General features: G+C 48.6%; 1 protein-coding gene across 1 annotated transcript in view; it reads right to left on the reverse strand.

Annotated features, from left to right (window-relative positions):
- Positions 1–22,082, reverse strand: part of CSMD2 (CUB and Sushi multiple domains 2) — a 743,482-nt gene that overhangs the window by 99,631 nt on the left and 621,769 nt on the right. The window contains exons 42-45 of the mRNA XM_014578911.3: positions 21,264–21,452; positions 14,256–14,433; positions 11,923–12,068; positions 1,864–1,944 (exon numbers count right to left, since the gene is read on the reverse strand). Of these exons, the coding sequence (XP_014434397.3) occupies positions 1,864–1,944; positions 11,923–12,068; positions 14,256–14,433; positions 21,264–21,452 (594 nt within the window). The remainder of the gene's footprint in view (positions 1–1,863; positions 1,945–11,922; positions 12,069–14,255; positions 14,434–21,263; positions 21,453–22,082) is intronic.

A 22,082-nucleotide genomic window follows, 5' to 3' on the forward strand; every position in this document is an offset into this window, starting at 1 on the left:
GGCCCTCAAGAGCTGAGAACCCAGCTCCGTTTAGCTCAGGGGTGGGGAACCTTTTTCAAGTCAGGAGCCGCTGACCCACAAATCAGTCGGGGGGGGGGGGGAGAGGGAGGGGCTGCACAAAAGTGAGAAGCACCTCTCCATCCTAAAACAAAACCCCCTCCCTGACGTGGCCCCTGACTGAGAAGCAGAAAGATAATCCTCCACATCCCCCGCGCACACCAGAGCCTAAGGGGGCCTGGGCTAGGAGATTTTGTGAGCACCCTCTTGGCTCTGGGGTGGAGCCCAAAATGAGAGTTTCGGTGTGTGAGAGGGGGCTGCTGGGAAGCAGACTAGGGGGGAGGGCTTTTGAGGGAAAGAGGGTGCAGAAGCAGGCTGGGGGTGAGGGGTCTGAGTGGAGGGGGGTACAGGAGCAGGCTGCGGGTTGGGGGGTCTGGGAAGGAGAGAAGTGCAGGAGCAGGCTAGGGGTGAGGGGTCTGGGTGGGAGGGGGAGGCAGGAGCAGGCTGGGAGGTCTGGGCAGGAGGGAGGTGCAGGAGCAGGCTGGGGGTGAGGGGTCTGGGTGGGTGCAGATGCAGGCTGGGGGTGAGGGGTCTGAGTGGGAGGGGGTGCAGGGTCTGGGTGATGCTGGTACAGGCTCCCAATTCTGGGGGCAGGGAGCCCTGAGCCTTGGAGATCTGATCCAGGCAAGCTGGGGGCCAGATTCAGACCCCGGGCCTTAGGTTCCTCACCCCTGTTTTAGCTCTTACACCACTATGGATCCTGCAACTGGACATGACTAGCAGTGGTGCTCATCACACGCAACACGGACGCCAGTCCATCTGGATGCCCCCTGAGCTCTATGGAGATCATATGTGGATTATACGGGACAGGACAAGCAAAACGTGGTCCATACAGGTGACAATCTTAGTGGGTGTAAACCAGAGTCACTCCACTGATTTCAGTGGCGCTGTAGCAATTGACACCTGTGGAGGATCTGACCCTTTTGAACCTGGCTACTTTTCAGACTGTGGACGTGCTTCAAACCCAGACGTAACAGAGAACATTCGGGAGCGCAGGCAATGCAGAGGCAAGCTTGGTCATCGACCTCCCAGTCTGCTCCATGCGGCTTTCCTTGAAATACCTTAAATATCTTCATGCTGCAGGATGTGAGTGGGGCAAATAGCTCTGTCTGTTCGGAACACGGACCAGAGTTTCTGGGAGACACGTCCTGGCAGTTACACACACATGAGGACCAAAACTCTAAGGACTCTCAAATCCAGCTGATCCAGTGCATGAGCCAAACTGGGCCAACCTCCACTCCCATCTGCCATAGGGTGTGTCTACACTGCATCCCTGTTGACAGAGGGATGCAGATTAGGCACATCAAAATTGCTAATGAAGCCGGGATTTAAATATCCCATGCCTCATTAGCATAAACACGGCTGCTGCTTTTTTTTGACATGCAGCTTTGTCAACAAAAAGTGGCAGTCTAGACACAGATCTATTGAAAATAAACCCTTTTTCGATAGATCCTGTAAAATGTTTTGAGGTTTACAGGATCTATCAAAAAAGGGTTTATTTTTGACAGATCCGTGTCTAGACGGCCGCTTTTTGTCAACAAAGCTCCGTGTCGAAAAAAACCCGGTGGCCATGTTTATGCTAATGAGGCACGGGATATTTAAATCCCAGCTTCATTAACAATTTCGATGTGCCTAATCTGCATCCCTCTGTCGACAGAGGGATGCAGTCTAGACGTAGCCATGCTGAATAGTGCAGAATTAGATGCATTCCAGGTTTCCTCTGAAGCATGCAGCCCGGACACCAGCTAGGGGAGCTCTTGGTTGAATCAGCTCATCCTATGGGCATGGGGTGGGGAGAGCAGATACCTATGTTAAATTCTTCATTCTCAGTGATGATTTCGGCATTCGGAACCATGGTTGGAGGGTGGCATTTGTACAGCTGATAGGCTGAAAAGAAGGGAAAAACAGCAAAGGTGAGCGCATGAAATTGTTCTCAGGGGATGTGAGACTCTTAGGGGTAAGGCCCGCACATGCCTAACAGCTCAGTGCGGTGCACGGATCTGCTTTTCCGGAATGAATTGCCACCTGGTGGAGTGACACAAGAGTGGAGCACCCAGCCATATTTGTCTCTCTCAAAAACAACAAGGAGTCTTGGTGGCACCTTAGCCCTAGTCTACACAAAGGTTTATTTTGGAATAACAGGTCCCTTAATTCAAAATCTGTACTCCTGCTTTTCCTTGGTCTCTGAGAACAGGACAAGAAGCAATGGGCTTAAATTGAAGCAAGGGAGGTTTAGGTTGGGCATCAGGAAAAAACTTCCTGCCTCTCAGGGTGGTGAAACACTGGAATAAATTGCCTAGGGAGGTTATGGAATCTCCATCACTGGAGAGATTTAAGAGCAGGTGAGACAGACACCTGTCAGGGATGATCTAGATGGTGCTTGGTCCTGCCATGAGGGCCGGGGACTGGACTCAATGACCTCTCGAGGTCCCTTCCAGTTCTACTGTTCGATGATGAGGAGTAACACTAATTCCGAAATAGTTATTTCGAAATAACGGTGGTATGGACATGACGGTGCCGCTATTTCAAAATTAGGACTCCCCAGAGTACTTTGAACTAATTACTCCCCACTGCTTCCTGGGACTCTAAGTCTGAGGTAGTGCATTCACAATAATGGAGCCAGCCTTGGACAAATTTCAATTCTTCCCAGTAGTGAGGACATACATTTCAAATTTGCTCGATTGGGAGTTTTTAAATTAAATGTAATAATTTTGAAATAGTTTCCTAGTGTAGACATGGCCTTAAAGAATAACCATTTTACTATGGCTTAAGCTTTTGTGAGTTGCAACTCACTTTGCCAGATGCATGAAGGAAATGCAAACCAAACAGATAGTAGGGATACAGAGATGAGCGTGTTACATCACAGCTCATTCAATCAGTGTGGAGGTAGATAAGAAGGTGAGAATATTGAAAATGGAAAATTAGTTATTGCAACAAGAAAGCCATTCCCAATCCCTATTCAGACCCATTCTGATGGTGTCAAATATGCACATGAATTCCACCTCCACAGTTTCAGGTTGCAGCCTGGTTTTGAAGGTGTGGTTTTTTGGGTTTTTTTTGGGGGTTTTTTTGCTTGAGGATGGCAAATTCTGTATCTCTTTGTCCAGGGACGCTAAAATGTTCTCTCACTGGTTTTTTTAACATTACCATTCTTGACATCAATCTCAGTTACTTATTAGGCTCCCCTTCACCTGAACAATTCATAATCCTCCAACCTCACAGCACAAGTCAGGGCAGAGCTATTGATCCATTGTACATATGGAGAACTGAGGCATGGGGATGATACATTTAGTGGAAAGTCCCATAGGTAGTCTTCAGCAGGAATCATGTCCCCTTAGTCCCTCTGCTAGCCCCTTAACTCTGGCCCATCCTCCCTTCTTCTTGGTAGGTCCATGGCTGAACCTCACTTTACAATATACTGCCCACCTTGCCATTCCCAAATATGTGAACACCAATGATGAGGACTGTACAGTTCTGGCCCATGCTCCCAACGTTACCCCAGCTTTGTTCAGTCCATGTCAGTGCCTGCCACCCCAGCATGTGTGCTGAAATAGCCACCAGATTCCAACATACATCCAGCCTACCTGGCTTCTGAGAAAGAGCAGATGAGAGATAGAGTTCTGCTCCCCTCTGCCCCCCAGTATTATTTTGGAAAACAAGTCTTGGGGATTGCAGTATTTTTGTGGCCATGTTGGTCCCAGGATATGAGAGAGGCAAGGCAGCCGATGTTATATCTTTTATTGAACCCAACTCTGTTGATAGAAAGAACAAACTTAGGAGCTTCAGAGCTCTTCTTCAGGTCTGCAGACGGTAACCAGCATGTCCAAGCTAAAGGCAAGGTGGGACAGATTGTTAAGCAGAAGAGGTTCCCACATATTGTAGGAGACCACTTTGAAGTGGGCAGTTTAACACTTCTGCAGTAGGGATGTAAGTGACTAATCGACTAGCCGAAAAGCAATAGCGTATCAGATAGTTGACATGCTAGTCAACCAGTCACTCCCCCCTTGCTGTTTCTATCCGAAAGAGGCAACAATGTGGGGTGAGGGGAAAAGGAGAGGTGTTGGCAGGAACTGGCTTAAAAGCCAGTTCTCCCCAGCTCCAGCTCTGTGGTTGCGAGCAGGGGCACAGCGGTGGAGTTCCAACTTTGAAATGTACAAGAGTCCCTGCTGGGGCTCTTGTACATTTCAAAGGTGGAAGACTGCACTCGTCCTTATCGACTAATTGAATAGTCGATGGAAATCCCATTGACTATTCGATTAGTTAATTAATTGAAATTTAACTTCCCTACTCTGCAATAAAGGGACAATGGAAAGTTAATAGACAGCAAGGCACTACAAACATAGATTTAATAGAGACATTAGTGTGTTCCTATTACAAAAATTTCCAGCACACCCTGCTGCCTACTAACTCTCCATGGTCCCACGACTGTAGAAGACTAGGGCCCTGAAAATTCATGAATATCCACGGTGCATTTTTGTGGCTATGGATGCGGATACAAACATTGTATCTAGAACCCCACAAATCTGTGGATACCCACTTAATATCCACAAGTATCTGCATCCACGGATATGGATATCCGTGGATCATTGTTGCAGATGCAGATACCCATTTTGTATCCATGAAGGCTCTGCAGAGAGCTCCTTACCCTGGCCCTTGGGATGCTGTCTGTATTGAGATTCAGCACCATGGAGAGCTCACAAGGAAGCACTTCTTCCAGGAATCAGGGGAATGGGAAGGTAGTGAAAGGTTTGGGTCATGGACAGATAAAGGGTGAATTGTGTTTACTGATTGACTCGTGTGTTGAGATGATGAGACCATCTACAGAATCTGGGATACTTAATGGAAGAGACTGGACAACCTCAGTGGGATCAGGTCAATCCTGGAAGAACCAGGATGGGGGGATAATCTGATTCTATACTGCTATCAAGTGAATAATTCACGAGTCATTATTTTGAGAATTTTATCTTTGCTCCCTGTCCTTGAATTGAGATTGCAAAATTCACTTACTTGTTACTTGGAATTAGTCATTACTTTATTCTGCAAATAATTCCTGAGATGCAGCTGGTTTGCACGCCCAATGGAGAATATTAAAATCCAAGATGCAGGCTGCAGTTTAGAACATCAGATCAGCCAGACTGGGTCAGACCAAAGGTCCATCTAGCCCAGTATCCCGTCTGCCAACAGTGGCCAATGCCAGATGCTCCAGAGGGAGTGAACAAAACAGGGAATCATCATGTGATTCCTCTCCAGTCACCCATTGCCAGCCTCTGACAAACAGAGGCTGGGGACACCATCCCTGCCCATCCTGGCTAATAGATTCATGGAGATTAGATCAATAGCTATCTAGCTCTTTTTCGAACCCTGTAAAATCCTGGTCTTCACAACATCCTCTGGCAAGGATCTTTACAGTGTAACTTCCCCGGCATGTGAAGGAAAAAACAATAGTGAAGGTTTGAACCCGGTGCATATACATATCTCAGCTGGTGCTGTGCTGGTGAAATAAAGAAGCCATCCAGTCAGGGACCAAAAACTGTACGGTTTGACTTATGAGCCTGGCCAAACAAAGCAAAGAGCCAATTCAACAACTGAGCCTACAGCCTGAAATGAACAGTCAGAAAATTTTCAGCACTTGAGCACAGTAATTTGCTCAACTCAGAATGCGTTCACAGGCATGTCCCTGTGGAAATGCCTGTGGAAATGAACATGCAAGGGATGTGGATGCAGTTAAAAAATCTGATTTTGGATCTGCATGACTCCTCATGGGAAGCATTTGCTGAGGTCAGTCTTATCCTTGCATACCCCTCCTATTGAACATCTGTCACCATAAACTTCTCTGCAATTGGTGTCAGCCTGCTAAGCCCAAATGTAGATGAACCACCTTCTAGATGGGGCTAATTCTTACTAACTTTACCAAGTCCTACACTTTTCACACATTAAAGCTAGCAGAAACAGCAGCACTAGCACAGTGTTCCTAAAACATCATTATAGTGATAATGCAAGTACCTAAATTAGGACTGAGATGCTTAACTTTAGACACAGACTCATGCTGCGTTGTGCCTCAGTTTCCCCATCTATACACTGGAGGTTGTGAGGCTCAATTCATGTTCATAAAATGCTTGAAAAGGCTTGGATGAAAAGAGCAATTCCTTTTTACCCAGGCACAGCCTAAGGGCAGCGTGCGACCCAACGTTTGCAAAAGAAAAAAAAAATCCTGACATCACCATAATGAGCAAAGCTTGAGCAGAGAAGATCAAAGGGAACTGTCAGATCTGTAATTCTGAGATGCCTTCTATATAAGTTCTTTGCAACTTACCAAAAAGTTACGGTGAAATGATGAGTTAATGAGCAGGAGAACAATGAATGCCCTAGAGATCTGGGCAGACTAACTGCCGAACCTGTCACTTCTCCTGCTCAGCTTCTCTGGTCGTGCAGGACTAGAAAGGAGGGCAGGGGAGAAAATGGGAGTGAATTTCCCATCGGCTATTTTTTTTAGCCCTGGAAACAAACACTGCAAACCTTTGCTTCTCTGAACAGTCTGCCTCTGTATAAACCACAGGTGCAGTATGATGGCCAACATAAAACAAGGTGATGGAGAAAAAGGCCCAGAAGAAAGAAAGACATTTGGACAACTGCTCTAATGGCAGATGTGTCCCTGAGAAGATTTATTGGTATTTCAATAAAACTCCATGCCACTGGTATGTCTGTACTGCCACTGAGGAATGTGACTGCCGTGCACGTAGACAAGTGAGCTAGCTTTAATGCACCAGAGCAGGGATGCGGTGGAAACCTGGACAGCTGGGTGGTTAATTGGGAGTCGGCTGTTGCTACTTCACCACTCCAGCAGCTGAGTCAGCGCCATTAAAGCTAGCTCAGGTGTGTCTACAAGAGCTACAATCTCTCCCCGTGATCACAGTGTAGACATATTCTAAGGGTGTAAGGCCAAGATTTTCAGCAGTGACCATGAATGTATTTCTCTGCCTCTGTTTTCCCTCCCAACTTTTGTCTTCCCTATAAGGGAACTCTTTGGGATGGGGACTGCCTCTCACTAAAGGTTTGCCTCCACTATGGTGCAGCGATCGATCCGTCGGCCGTCGATATCTCTCATCTGCTTAGACATGACAAATCGATCTCCGAGTGCTCTCCCATCGACTCCAGTACTCCACCCGAATAAGAAGAGTAGCCAGTGTTAACGGGAGAGCAGTGCCCACCAACCTGACCGCACACAAGACACCGCGGTAAGTACGTTGACCTCAGCTACACTATCACACAGAAGCTACAGCAAGAGGAAGCCCTGATCTCAACTCTAGGTGCTACCATAAAAGCGAGAATAATTTCCCCTTCTTTATGTTAGAGTGGCATAAGGAGTCCAGACTCTGAGAGTGTGTCTAGATAGCATCCTTCTATTGGAATAAGCTACGCAAACTGTGTAGCTTATCCTGAGTCTAAGTTGAAAGAGCTTATTTTGAAATAAGGCACTATTCCGAAAAATTCCTTAATCCTCGTGGAAGAAGGGTTACAGTGATGCCAGAATAGAGCGCCTGCTATTTTGAGAAATTGTGAGCACGTTTAAAGATGTGGCGTTGCTATTTTAGGATACTTCCAGAATCCCGAAATAGCGTCGCAATCTAGATGTACCCCAAGGGGGAATGAATCCCCTTGGTTGTGGAATATAAAAGAAACTCATGGGAAAAATCAAACAACACAGCTAGGAGGGAGAGAGAGAGAGAGAGAGAGAAGTGTTATTTGCAAGCTTTAAAACGGATGTTTGACAGTGGATAATAGAAAAAAAAAACACCGAGACAAAAATGAAATAAAATGCTGTTTTAAAAACGCATGACAACATCTATTTAAGTAGCGAGATAACCTAGCAATTGGAGCATCAATCTCGATTCCTTAATGGGCCACATTTCAATACAGGGCCGTGAGTCAGGTAGTTTCAGCCTCTGGATACCACAGCACCGATAAAGCTTCCTGTGAAAGCACCCTGATGTGCATGCACCGCAACAAAGCGGAGCCTTTGTCTTGTTAACACAGCTGAGACCCGCCCTTGCGTGACTGTGCCCCAAACGTGCTTTCCCATTCCAGACACACACCAGGTTCTTGTGCGGCTACCTAAAATAAGCATTTAAAAAGGCAACGTCCTCATGTTTCAGTGGGGAGGGGGAGCTGCCAATCTTTGGGGCTCCCTGAGTTATGCATGTTCCGGGAGATGCTTCCCTGTGGGGGTTTAAAACAGGATGGTTTTTGAAGCGGATGATGCTGACCACTGTATTGGAGAGATATGTAGACATTTTAGGTATTTAATACTAAAGAAGGGCTCTGACTGGATGTCGCAAGTGCCCTATTTCAGCAAGTCTGTGCATGCACAAAAGGAAAAAAAAATCGGATCTCCGTTCCATTGTGGCAGAGGCAGGAGAAACTCAGTGCAGAATAGAGCAGTGCATGTACTGTAGATTTACACGGGCACGTGGCATGCACTGATAGGAACTCTTCGCACATTGGTCAATCGGGGGCAAACTTTCTGTTGGACCATGCACAACTTAGTCACTGAGGTATACAAAGCTTGAGCAGAATCTGACCCTATGCCTGGTCTATGCACCGAGAAAAAAAACACTGCAGAGTTGTGGCTAGAGGTTAATAGGAAAAGCATTAAGTCCTTCAGCGAGATGGCGGCAGAGCATTCAATAGAACCCACGTCTTCTGACTCCTGTGCCTAAAACCAAGATCGTCCAATACCCATGGAAGTCAATGACTGGGGGAGGATTAAAACTGCTGGCAGCCAAACTCTCAAACCTTTGTGGAAGTTTGTTGCTCAGGATGAAGGCGAAGGCAGGAGTTAGTCAGAGCAAATTGCCTGAGACTGAAATGGGGATCAGATGAGTGGAACTAGGTTTAACTACTTAGTTCCTTGCTCTTTTGTGGGTAGCGTTGGTGGGATATGTAATCCAAGCAAGCCCCAATGTAATACAGCTGCAGATCATTTCAAACAAGTCATTTAAATAAAAATACAATTCCCACCAAAATTCTGAATGCCATTGACAAATAATAGATGAAATTTATGTACTTTTTAAAAACATTTTTCAAGCAGCTCAATCAATGACGTTTTTAGCCACAGTTTATATGGAAGTTCCATTTACATATAAAGGGGTTAATAAACCAATCATAGAGGCTTGCACAAATGGCTATTCACGTGTGACAGTCTTACACGTTGCTCACATCCACTGGTTATAACTACGCTTGACACAATTTTGATTTTTATCAATTACATGTTCACAATTGTGCACAGTTAGGGGGCTGAAGATTTTCTTCTGATTTGTATCAATTTAAAATTTCACAAATGTGTGAAATTATGGGGGAGGAGTCAGAGAATTTGGGGGCTACGCGATGATGATTTCAGGACAACAGAGGCTGAGATTTGAAGAGCTGAAGTTTTACCACCATTAAAACGCAAATGGCCAGCACCACATGGCAAAATATACAAAGAAAGTATCCTCGTCTCAACCTCAAATAAGTGTTGAGCAGGCTTTTTCTTACCGGTTGAACCTCTCTAGTCCGGCACGCTCTAGTCCAGCAACATCCATGGCCTGGCATGATTTTAGGTTGCCAGCTGTCCACTTACCAGGGGTGTAGCCAACACCACCTGCTGCCCATGAGGTCGACTGTCCTCCACGGACTTTGGAGTGCCCACCCTGCTGCTGCTGCACTGTGCTTGTGCTGCGAGTGAGAGGTCCTGGGACTTCTTGACACACTCACAATGCACCACAAAAGGCACAGTGAGCAAGGCACACAGCCATCCCCCCAGGGAAGCCAGTAAAGAGCCAAGCAGGACTGGACTCGTACCTGACACTTGCAGTCAGGTTCTGCTGGGCTTCGCTTGGGTGCAGTGCTCAACAGCTAACGACATCTCATTAATCACTTACTAGTTCTTCCAGACTTATAGGGTGGGAAGGGATCCCAAAGATTATCTAGTCTAACCCCCCGGCCAAACAGGACTTGGAGCTAAACTATTTAATAACAATACCTAACTCTTATACAGGACTTATCTTTCAATCACAAAGAAGATTTAGAAAAAAAAACCCTTCAATATAAAGTGCGACCCAGCCCTGGGAATATACATTTATTCTGGTGGGCTTTCATTGTAGTAATTCTGGTTTCTAACACCCAGTAAAATAAACATCAATTGAATTGCTGTGGGATTTATATCCATTGTCAGCTTTTCTTTTGCTTACCTGTGACACACACGTTGCTTGTGTATTACTATCCACCTTATTGTGTTTTACAGGACTCAAGCAATTCCCCCAGAAGCCTAGGAAACATTCTTTAAACTTAGTCTAGTCATGTAATATTGGCCTTTCCATTACTGGATGTAACCTCTGGTGATCTGTACAAACGGCATGTAACTGAAGTAAGACTCTGTTGCAATTGTTACAAGTGAATTACTGTGAGGAATAGAAGGTCCTCATCACATTTTGAAAAATTCCAGCATTATCTAAGGTTCTTGTTTGCTACTCTAATTTAAAGTTGGGCTCTAGTTTAGTTATGGGATATAAATATGCTTACTGCTTTGCCATTCCTAACAATATAAACATCATGCAGGGGACTGGACTTGATGATCTTTCGAGGTCCCTTCCGGTTCTAGTGTTCTACGACTCTGATTTCTGGAGCGAGCAATTCACTCAAACGGAAGAATCCCCAAATAATTTAAGGAATGGTTTCTCTCACTGGAAAATGAAGCCACCTCCGGGCTGGAACGTGATTGTGGTTGAATAGAGCACAGCAAGGATACCCAAACAATTTAGCATGGGATTGGAAGAACGCCACCATATCCAACAGAAGTGGTAAGTAACAAAATGAATTTACACACAATAGAATTTGTCAAGGAGAGCAGAATTAATAGCTGTTGTCTTGTGAGATATGCTACAGGATTTTTCACAGCCACTAGTTTGCAGGAGTTTAATGTGTATTCTGAGTATAAAATCACAGAATAATTGTACCAGAAAGAACCTTGAGAAGTCATCAAGTCCAGTCCCTTGCTGCCACGGCAGGACCAAGCACCATGTAGACTATCCTTGACAGGTGTTTGTCTACCCTGCTCTTAAGTGTCTCCAATGATGGAGATTTCACAACCTCCCTAGGTAATTTATTCCAGTGCTTAACCACCCTGACAATTAGGAAGTGTTTCCTATTGTCTGACCTAAACCTCCCTTGCTGCAATTTAAGCCCATTGCTTCTTGTCCTCTCCTCAAGAGTGACAGAGAATATTTTTCCCCCTCATCCTTGCAACAACCTTTTAGGAACTTGAAAGCTGCTATCACGTCCCCTCCCACTCCTCTCTTTTCCAGCCTAAAGAAAACCAATTCTTTCAATCTTCCCTCACAGGACATGTTTTCTAGACCTTTTATGATGTTTGTTGCTCTTCTCTAGACCCTCTCCAATTTCTCCACATCCTCCTTGAAATGTGGTACCCAGAACTGGACACACTACTCCAATTGAGGCCTAATCAGTGCAGAGTAGAGCTGAAAAATGATTTCTTGTGTCTCGCTCACAACACTCCTGTTAATATAGGAAGTTGCTGATCTATTTCTACTCCTGCATGGCATATGCACGTTTACTTTGCATGTGCAATTATAGGGCAAGCATTTGCACCTGCAAAATTGCACAGACACCGAAGGTGTGGACTCTCTGACCCCTCTATGAAAGGTCTCTGACTTCCAGTGCTTCAAGCAGCAGAGTATTTCCTGTATCTTGGACTCTAAATAGATCCCTTTCATCCTCCTGACCCACCACTAGCCCAGAGGCCTCTATATCCCACCAAACTGAGGGGCAAGAAGTTAAAACACGGGCTGCTCAATAAGCAATACAGACCATAGAAACTGATAGCAAAGATCCCTCCGTTGGCTGCATCGCTGTGGAATTTCATCAGGATCTGATTGGAAGAGCTTTGGGCAGACTTCTTTGCTGAGTTCCCTGTGAACATGCCCAGCTGCGGGGCTGTTTGCTGAGGTCCGTCCCTGAAAGCGCAGGTCAGAAAGAAAACAGTCGCATTACACCTCTCCCTGCTGGACCAGCCTTTTGGCACTCTGCTGCAAACATACGAAGAACCCCCTATTCCTTCTTGTCCTATTTTTGTTTTCCCGACCCCAGTCCAATATTAAGGTTCCCATGACTCCTTAGGCAGCCATTCTGGGCCCGTAGCTTCATTTCCAGACTGGTCCAAGTGGAATCTGGCCCACATAACTGCAGGAAAAAGGGGGCTCCACATGTAACCAATAATGGCTTGTGAAAAGAGGTTTTTATCCCAGCCTTCTGAACATGCAGCACCTGGCTTTGGAACAGTAAGGCCAGAGGTCTCAAAGAGCTCTGTGCCTGGGTGCATGGTGGATGTGGAGCTCTTTTGAATGTCTCACCGTGAGCACTGAACGCTTAAAAACATAGCTCTAAGTACGGTAGGAATTTTAGCCCCATGTGACTCCTCCCTGGACTGTCCGATGTGGGCGGAGCTACTGTGCCCATGCATGACTTATCTTTCCTTCTCCTAAAGAGAGATAAAGATCCAACTCTGCCATCCCCCTGAAGCCAAATCCTCAGCTGACGTGAATCCGTGTAGCTACAGTGACTTATTTACATCAGCTAAAAAGCTTGTGTTCGAAACCAGCCGGCCACCCCGATGTAATGTGGTGCCCTTCCTCTGGAAGAAAATGTTCTGTGATTATACTTCAGACTGTACAGCAAAAGCTACAGAGGACATCAGCACGGGTCGTCTTTTCCCCCCGTTCGGTATCTATGTAGCACCACAAAATCATTCTGCAAAGGAATGAACAAGCTGGAGAAAATGGCTGCTGGAGAAATCAGAAGCGAAAGGCAATCCCTATCGTGCTAGTCTGAACCAGATTCATTTCAGCTCAATTCAGCTGGAGGAAAAGGCTGTCTGCCATTCCTAAAAGTATCTTCTGTCCAGCCCCTTTGGCGGCCAGAGAGATTTTCTCTTATTCTGTTCAGCAGGGCAGTTCAAAAATGAAGGGCCGGGCTGTTGACAGAAGCCAGTAGCAAGAGAAGGAACCGGTAACGGAACAAGGTCCAGTCTCAGCGGGATGGATCTCCTACATTTGCCCCCAGTGGAGATGCAGCCTCTGGAGAGAGGAAATGGTCAACCTAGCCTCAGGAGGGCAGCATTAGTTTAAAAGGCGCACTGCCTGGGTTTGAAGTCTTTGCCCAACAGCAGACAGTCACAGAATTGGGAAGAGGAAAGACCCGTGAAGTTGTGCTGGGCCATTGATTCTCATTCCATAGGCAGAATTATCGTCCCTAGGCTAAAGCCTCAGCCAGTGGAGCCGATGAAGCCGGTGGGAAAAATGCGGTGGGAGTTCAGAGTCACTGGAGCTGCAGCCAACGTACATCAGCTGAGGGTTCATTGACAGACCTTTGCCCAGTCACGAGGGATGGGGTGTTCCGCCAGCTCCTGTCCACCATTCCCTTTGTGGGCTTTCCATGTGACATCCAGCCTAAGTGGTAGGTTAGCAGAACGGCAGCAAAGGCGGGAGAAGCACAGCCCACGGCTCGAGGGAGAAAGGGCCTGCCCACCATTGCACAGAGACTCAATCGGTCAAATTCCCATCACTCCTAGCTCTATTCCAAATGCCTCCAGCAGCAGTCTTCTCACCCACCCCCTGGCCCAATGGTTTGCCCCAGCAAAGCACTCAAGCACAGGAATACCACTGAAGTCAAGACTTGAGATGGTAGCTCCCAGCCCCGCCCCTTCTGTCTGAGGTCCCGCCCCTTCCATACCCACAAAGCCCAGCCCCCTCCCAGGCAGCATGGCCCCATCCTCCCGCTAAGCTCCAAAGCACTGGAGAGCCAGGCAACATCACCCCAGCCTCTCTTGTCCCCCGCCCTCTGCCCAGGGAAGAGGGCGGCACAGGCGGAGTTGCCCCAGGACGGGCGGCGTGGCACTGCCCAGGAGGTGCACCGCGGCCCTCAGCCTGCAGGCAGAGGGGGCCTGAAGGGGAAACATGCCAGGGGAGGAGACAGCTTGTTTGGAAGGCAAAGCTGTCCCCTGCCTACAACACCCACTGCCCATGTCAACAGAACCATGGTTGGGCGGGAGCCCTTTGTTCCACCAGGGCCGAAATCCCGACGGCTTGAGCAGATAGATCGACAGGCCGACCGGGTCAGCCCCATGCTCCCACCCATGCACCCACCAGACGGTGATGAAGTCGTTGTAGGGCTCCGTCTGCAGCAGGGTGAAGTTGAGATGAATCCCATATCCCGCAGGCACCGTGATGAGCCAGGTGCAGTCCTGGGAATTGGGGTACTGGTTGGGGAAGCCAGGGGAGTAGACAGTGCCGTTCTGGGTGGTGATGTTTCCTCCGCATGGGACTGCATGCAATTAACAACAGAAACACAAGTGAATTAGCAAACCCCTCCTGAGTCCCCTGCCCCTTCCCCCCCCCCCCCCCCCCCCGCATCCCTCCTTCTTCCTGCCGCGACCCTCTCCTGAGCAGAGCCGCACAAACAGCTCATTCCTGTGTCCAATGTTGCTGATCTGCCCCTTGGCCCCGCAGGACTGATCCAAGAGTCTGAGGCAGCTCCAGATGTCTGACTATCGCTCTAAGCCCCAGAGGGCTCGAGGCAATGGCAAGATTTGAACTCCATTTCCTTTTCACGATGTCAACAGGGAATAAGGCAGGGCCGAGGGCTGCAGTGACTGGTCCCAACAAACACACAAGGGGACAGATCAGAGACACAAGACAGCGGTTCCCATTAAACATGGATCCAACTCCAAACCCTGAACCCAACCCAACGCCCACCTTAGGAATCTGTGGGGCCAAACTTTCCAGCACCGTCCTATTGCAATAAACCCAGCTTTGTGCTTCACGGCTGGGCAGAAACCATCAGAGGCTTTTGGTATCCAGCTGACAGACAGGTGGGCTGAGGAGCCACAGCCCAGGCTCCGATGCGGGACTGGGGCTCACCAGCAGGGTGAACAGCACACTCCTGTCCCTGTCAGTGAGCAAAGCTACTCAGCCATAAATACGCCATAGAATCATAGAAACCTGGGGCTGGAAGAGACCTCAGGAGACATCGAGTCCATCCTAATGCAGGACCAACCCCAACTCCACCATCCCGGCCAGGCCTTTGTCAAGCAGGGACTTAAAAACCTTTAGGGATAGAAATTCCACCACCTCTCTATGTAACCCATTCCAGAGCTTCCTCACCCTCCTAGGGAAATAGTTTTCCTAATATCCAACCTAGACCTCCCCCACTGTAACTTGAGCCCATTGCTCCTTGTTCTGCATCCGTCACTACTGAGAACAGCCTCTCTCCATCCTCTTTGGAATCCCCCTTCAGGGAGTTGAAGGCTGCTCTCAAATCCCCCCTCACTCTTCTCTTCTGCAGACTAAACAAGCCCAAATCCCTCAGCCTCTTCTCGTAGATCATGTGCTCCAGCCCCTGAATCATTTGGTTGCCCTCTGCTGGACTCTCTCCATTGCATCCACATCCTTTCTATAGTGGGGGGCCCAGAATTGGACACAATACTCTAGACGTGGCCTCACCACAGCCGAATAAAGAGGAATAATCCCATCTCTAGATCTGCAGGAAATGTGCCTCCTAATGCACCCTAATATGCCATTAGCCCTCTTGGCTACAAGGGCGCCCTGTTGACTTATATCCAGCTTCTTATCCACTGGAATCCCCAGGTCCTTTTCTGCTGAACTGCTGGTTATCCAGTTGGTCCTCAGCCTGTAGCAACACTCGGGATTCTTCTGTCCCAAGTGCAGGACTCTGCACTTGTCCTTGTCGAACCTTTGTCTGGAATTGGGTGACAGGGGAGGGATCAGGTGAGGATTCCCTGTTGTGTTCCCTCCCTCGGGGGCATCTGGTGCTGGCCACTGTCGGCCGACAGGACACTGGGCTAGATGGACCGTGGGTCTGACCCAGTCTGGCCATTCTTATGTTCACCAGATTTCTTTTGGCCCAATCCTCCAATTTGTTGAGGTCACTCTGGACCCTACCCCTGCCTTCCACTCTATCTACCTCCCCTCTAGCTTAGTGTCATCTGCAAACTTGCTGAGGGTACAACCCATCCCCTCATCCAGGTCATTAATAAAGACCCAGGCCAGAGCCACCAGCCAGAGAGGGTGGAGAGAGCAGATCTGCGGATTACTAGCAATTATTATTTGCACGAGAGCAGCACCTATATGTGCCCTAATTGAGATCTGGGCCCCGGTATGTTGAATGCGCCGCTTGTGCCTGGATGAGCTTGCAAGCCAAACAGACGAGAGAGATGATGTGACCTGCCTAGAAAAACACCAAAGCTCAATGGCAAACAGAGAACAGACCGTAGGTTTCCTGAGTCCCTTGTTTAGGCTTTACCCACTGCACTGCGCTGCCTCTCTGGTGTGCAAGATTTCCGGGGCAGAACCTTTTCCAATCTGCTTGGAGCGGCACTGGTGTATTCTCAGAGCCTGGTCAGCCACCTGCAGGCTGGCTGCTCTCTCACCTTGTGGGCCTGGCTCGTCTCTGGCTTCCACACAGGGTTTCATGCTAGATTAGCTCCCCGGACTTTAAGGCTCTGTCTACACTGCACAGTTATTTCAGAATAAGCTATTCCGGAAGAATTATTCCAAAATAGCTTATTTCGAAATAGCACGTCTACACTGCAGGGAAGCCTCAAAATGAGTCCGAGGCCGGCTTCCCTAATGGAGACGTGCTCTCTTGATTTAGAGACCCAGGAGGAATAAATTAGAATGGCCCTGGCAAGGAGCTATTTGGAAATAGCAGAAGTGGAGTGTCTACACACGCCTTATTTTGACATAGCTATTTCAGAGGAGGCGTTATTGCTCGTAGAATGATGTTTACAGAAGTCAGAATAAGCCACCCGTTATTTTGAAATTATTTCGAAATAATGGAATGGCTGTGTAGACGCTTGCATTGTTATTCCGAAATAACTTTGCTGTGTAGACACACCCTTAGGCTATGTCTACACTGGCGGCTTCTTGCACAAGGACATCTTGCGTAAGGGTTCTTGTGCAAGAACTCTTGCACAATAAAACGTCCACACTGCCATATGCGCGCTGTGCTTTTGCGCAAGAGCGACAATGGCAGTGTGGATGCTCTCTTGCGCAAAAAAGCTCTGATGGCCATTTTAGCCATAGTGCTTTCTTGTGCAAGAAATCCCTGCCGAGCGTCCACACTGCCCTCTTGCGCAAGAGCGCTTACACCTGTTAAAAAAGAGCGTAGCTCTTGTGCAAGAAGCCCTCTCATACCACGCCGTACTGTAAATTTCCTTGCGGAAGAGCGGGCGAGCAGTGTGGATGCTCTGTGGATTCTTGCGCAAGAACAGCTGTACTTGCGCAAGAAGCCATGAGTGTAGACATAGCCTTAGGGAGTGAGCTCCAATTAGCAGTGGTGTGAGTCAGCTCTGAGGCAGGCCCTGTGTATCTAGTGCAGGGGTGGGCAATCATTTTTGAGGGAGGCCACTCCAAGATTTTGGTAAGTGGTCAAGGGCCGTGCTTTTCTGTGGAGGTGTATGGGGACTGGGACGGAGGCTGGGTGCAGAAGGGAGCCATGTGTAGCAGGACTAGGGTGTGGAGTCTGAGAGGGAGTTTGGGTGAAGGAGGAGATTGTGACCTAGGGCAGGGAATTGGGGTGTAGAGTCCAGAGGGGTAGGGATCTAGAAGAGGGTAATTAGGCTGGAGCAGTGGCAGCATGCAAAGTCCTCACTCGCCGCCCCTCCAGCTCACAGTACAGAGAGGCACGTGGCCCCAGCAGCCAGCTGCTGTGAGCGGTCTGAGGCTGCAGCAGGCAGGAAGCCTGCTGGAGGGTCCCGGTGGAGCAGGCCACAGGCCAGATCCAAAGGGTTGGTGGGCCAGATCCAGCCCGTGGGCCGGATCTGGCCCCCCCCAATTGAGTGCCTAACCCTGCTTCTTCTACTCACATGTGCAGTACGAGAGCGCGAGCGTCCCTCCTCACAAACACATTGTATCTAGCAAAGCTGAGATTTTCCCAACTGCCTCGGAGATGGAGGATGCTCCGTTCCTCTCAATTGCAATAAAAACGGTGCACCCCAGTGATTCCCGCCGGAATCCACTCAGTGGTTCTGGCAATTTCAGCCCATACAGATTCATTTCAAAATCACTCCTTCTCTTACGGGGAAATGGATTTGCCACTGTGACCTGCATGGGGAAGCTGAGACTGTTGGACGAAGGTGACTATTACTCCCGGGCAGCTTCCATGTAAAAATAGACAGCAATTGGAGGCTGTGTTTAAGAAAGTCTCTGGAAAGGGAGTGTTTGCAATGATATTAATTGTGCTAAGAACTAGAGTGCACAGCGAGTCCTCAGCAAACACATCCCCCCAACCATACCTAACCACCTCTGACTGAGCCTATGAACGAGGCTCGCGCAGCATACAATTTAGAAGTGTTGCGGACACGCCAGTTGCTTGCACTTCCTTCCTGGGGGTGGAGCAGGATACGCTCTAAAGAAAGCGAGCCAGGAGGACACAAAGGGCTGGATGGAAAATGCCAGCAGAACAGTCCGGGGCTTGCTTCGGCTACCTTGAAAGCCGAGTGAAATCAGCGAGTGAAATCAGCGAGCATGGAAGGGGCGGTGCACCTACTGCTACAGTTCAGCACCTGCCTGGACTGAGCACCAGCAGGGGGAAGTTCAACGACCTCGTCAGCAGGTGTACAACACCTGAGCGCCACTGACGTCAGCTGACACCAGCTGAGCCCTTGGCCTTCTACGTTTTATGTCCCTTAGAGCTAAGGTGACGTGATTCGAAAGCCACTGGTCCGAAAAGAACAGGACAATCCCACCAGCTTACGGGGAGAATCGTCAGTCAGCAGGCTTGGACTTTGAAAGGTTTCATAGAAGAGACACCTCCACGGTAAACACTACAAAACTCAATCTCTGTGTCTTGGCACGATGAAAGGCCCAGATGGGCCTACTGGGGTGTGAACGGAGAAACGACGCATTTCTGAAGTGATGTCAACCCTGCCGAGCCATTCCCTCCGGCTAATTCCCCGAAATCACTCTTGGAAACCAGAGCTGCCAACACAGGTCTTGCAACCGGAGACCCCTGCTAAGATCTTTAAAGAAGGCCGCCCCCAACAGGAAGCAACTGAGCAGCGGTTTAGTGATGCAGCAGTCGCTGCTGCGCTGGGGAGACCTGGCTGCTTATTGATGCAATCCTACCCTGGAGATGCAGCCGGATAGCTGCCGGGGTCTTTTCTCAGCAAGGGCTCAGCACAGCGGTGGTGATTAAATTGACTTCGGCTCAGCAAATACAAAGCGCGGAGAGGATCAAAGCCCCAGTTCTTTACCTTATTTATTTAGCTGCTCCAACACATCATAAAGCTCTGACTTTGAGAGGTGTTTGAATTGGAAAAAAGGCAAAACTTACTTCGGACAATAAAACACTGTTCTAATCAGGCTCCGTGTCAGCATGAAATAGCAGGCTGGGAATGGTGGAAAAGTGAAAAAAAAAAGAAAGAGAAGCCGGCAGAGAATGCTGGCCATGTGCGGCCATAAACCTAGCAAAGAGTTGGCAGTCAGTTCCCAGAGGTTAATAAATCCACAAAATGATGATGGTTTCTTAGCATAAGCAGAGCGCACAAATTCTGAAGCTGTCGTGTGACAGCGCTCAGGGAAACGTGCTCTGGGGGGAGCTTGCAGAGGCGGCAAATCAGTGAAGGTGCAATGTGGATCCCCTGTCCCTACAGATTTTAAGAACTGATGAGACCTCAGGTCTATTTTTGTCTCTGCCACTGCATTGCAGGGTGACCATTGGCAAGTCACTTGAATGCCTTGTGTTTCAGCTACCCTCATCGGTGCACTAGAATCAATAATGGATGTGGCAGGGGAGCGGAGAGGGTTAAATAGTCAATACATATGCAGCCCACCTCTATCCTTGGAAGACAGGCACTATGTGCCCCGGCGCACAAAGTTTCTGACAGTGGGTGCTCTAAGTGCTCAGTGCTTTCAAAGATCAGGCCTACCAGGCATATTCTTCTCAGAGCCATACGCTGCTGTATTGCTCCCACTGATAGGCAGCAATGGAAGAAGCAGAGAATAAAACACTACGGCTGTGTCTAGACTGGCATGATTTTCCACAAATGCTTTTAACGGAAAAGTTTTTCCGTTAAAAGCATTTGCGGAAAAGAGCATCTAGACTGGCACGGACGCTTTTCCGCAAAAGCACTTTTTGCGGAAAAGCGTCCGTGGCCAATCTAGATGTGGTTTTGCGCAAGAAAGCCCCGATTGCCATTTTCGCCATCGGGGCTTTTTTGCGCAAAACAAATCTCAGCTGTCTACACTGGCCCTCTTGCGCAAAAGCATTTCCGGAAAAGGGCTTTTGCCCGAACGGGAACGTCAAAGCATTTGCGCAAGAAGCACTGATTTCGGACAGTAGAACGTCAGTGCTTTTGCACAAAATCAAGCAGCCAGTGTAGACAGCTGGCAAGTTTTTGTGCAAAAGTGCCCGCTTTTGCAGAAAAACTTGCCAGTCTAGACGCAGCATACCAACATGACACACAGGCTTGAATCATAACCCCAAATTCAAACACCCTCTCCATGTGGAAGACAGACCCATGCCTGAGGTCGAATTTCACCACTCACCCACCGCTTTCAAAGTGGGCAGAGCCCAACTCACTGCTCCCAACCCTGCCAGGGTGCAGACCTGTATCCGCACGAGCTCAGGCCTGTCTCTGCCATGTTAGGTTTTACAAACACACTACAAGCGCATGGCTCACAGCCGCAAGGGAGCTGGCTCTGGGGTGAGGCAAAGCAGCTGGGCAACAGCGCATGGCAACGCTACATAGAGGGAAAAGAAGAACGATGGCCTTGAGGGTCACATGGACATCAAGAAATTGCAGACCCTCCCCCCCTTTTAAAAAAAATTGTCTGTTGCTTCTGCTGATATCACTGAGCAGCTGTCGTGAGCTTGTTCCTTCTTCACTGATCAGCACTGGCACCAAGCCAGACCAAACAAGTGCTTGAAAGAGCCCGAGTCAGAAATCTGGGCACTGCCCTAGAAAGAAGATGGATTCAAAATACCAACGCCAGCCTCCTTCCTCCCAGCTGACCCGCCAAAATCCCCCCAGAGAAGCGTGTTGCAAGAGGCCAGTGCTGAGCAGACGTCTTGGGCTCCCTAGAACCCCCCGCCCCCCCGTGCTGCTCCGAGGTGACCCGATAAAGTCGTACCTTCACACCTGGGCAGTGGATGGTCCCAGTTCCTGTTGGTGCCGTGCTGACACGTCAGGACCGGGTGGCCAATCAGCTGGTATCCCGGAAGGCACTCAAAAGATACAGACTGGCCGACGTTGTAGCCCGCTCCTCTGACGACACCATTGGCAAAAGGCTCAGGGTCAGGACACTCCTGGAGTTCATAGGCTGGAAATATAAGAATGAGGCGGGTTCTGTGTTTCATGCTTTCCTCTAAGGGCTGGAGTCACCTCCCTCCCCCCACCAAGGTTTTGTAGAACTATCCTCCCCATATCTTGGCTGTCGCTCTAGAAGATGGAGGTACAATGGGTCAAGGAGGACACAGGGCATGGGAGAGACACCAAAATATCACCTCAACAGACAAAATCCCTTGATAAATACAAGTCCAGTGGTGGTAAAGATTCCTCTTCTCTCGACCAGGGCCATCCTTAGGATGTACAGGGACCTAGGCAGCACTGCTAAACCGGTGCCCCTGGGCCCCACGATTGCTTAGAGCTGTGACTTTATAATCTTCAGCAACACACTCATGAAATATTTTCAAACAAATTTTAAACTAAGGTCCCGTTGATTAACAAGTAAATACCGAAGCTGTCAGGACATGCCTGTTAAATGGCTTCATTACCACCGGAATGACTCTTTCACAAATTCAGTGTCTGCTAATAGCTCTGGCAGGCTTTTTCACTGTTAACTAGTGCATTCCCTGAGCAAGCAGAGCTGCAGAAGAGGGATGGGAAGAGGCGGGAGGGTGGACATTAAGACCCAGGGGTGCCCCAAATTTTTGGGTGCTCCATATAGCTG

This window comes from Pelodiscus sinensis, chromosome 25 (assembly GCF_049634645.1).
Source record: "Pelodiscus sinensis isolate JC-2024 chromosome 25, ASM4963464v1, whole genome shotgun sequence".
Classification (NCBI taxonomy): domain Eukaryota; kingdom Metazoa; phylum Chordata; order Testudines; family Trionychidae; genus Pelodiscus; species Pelodiscus sinensis.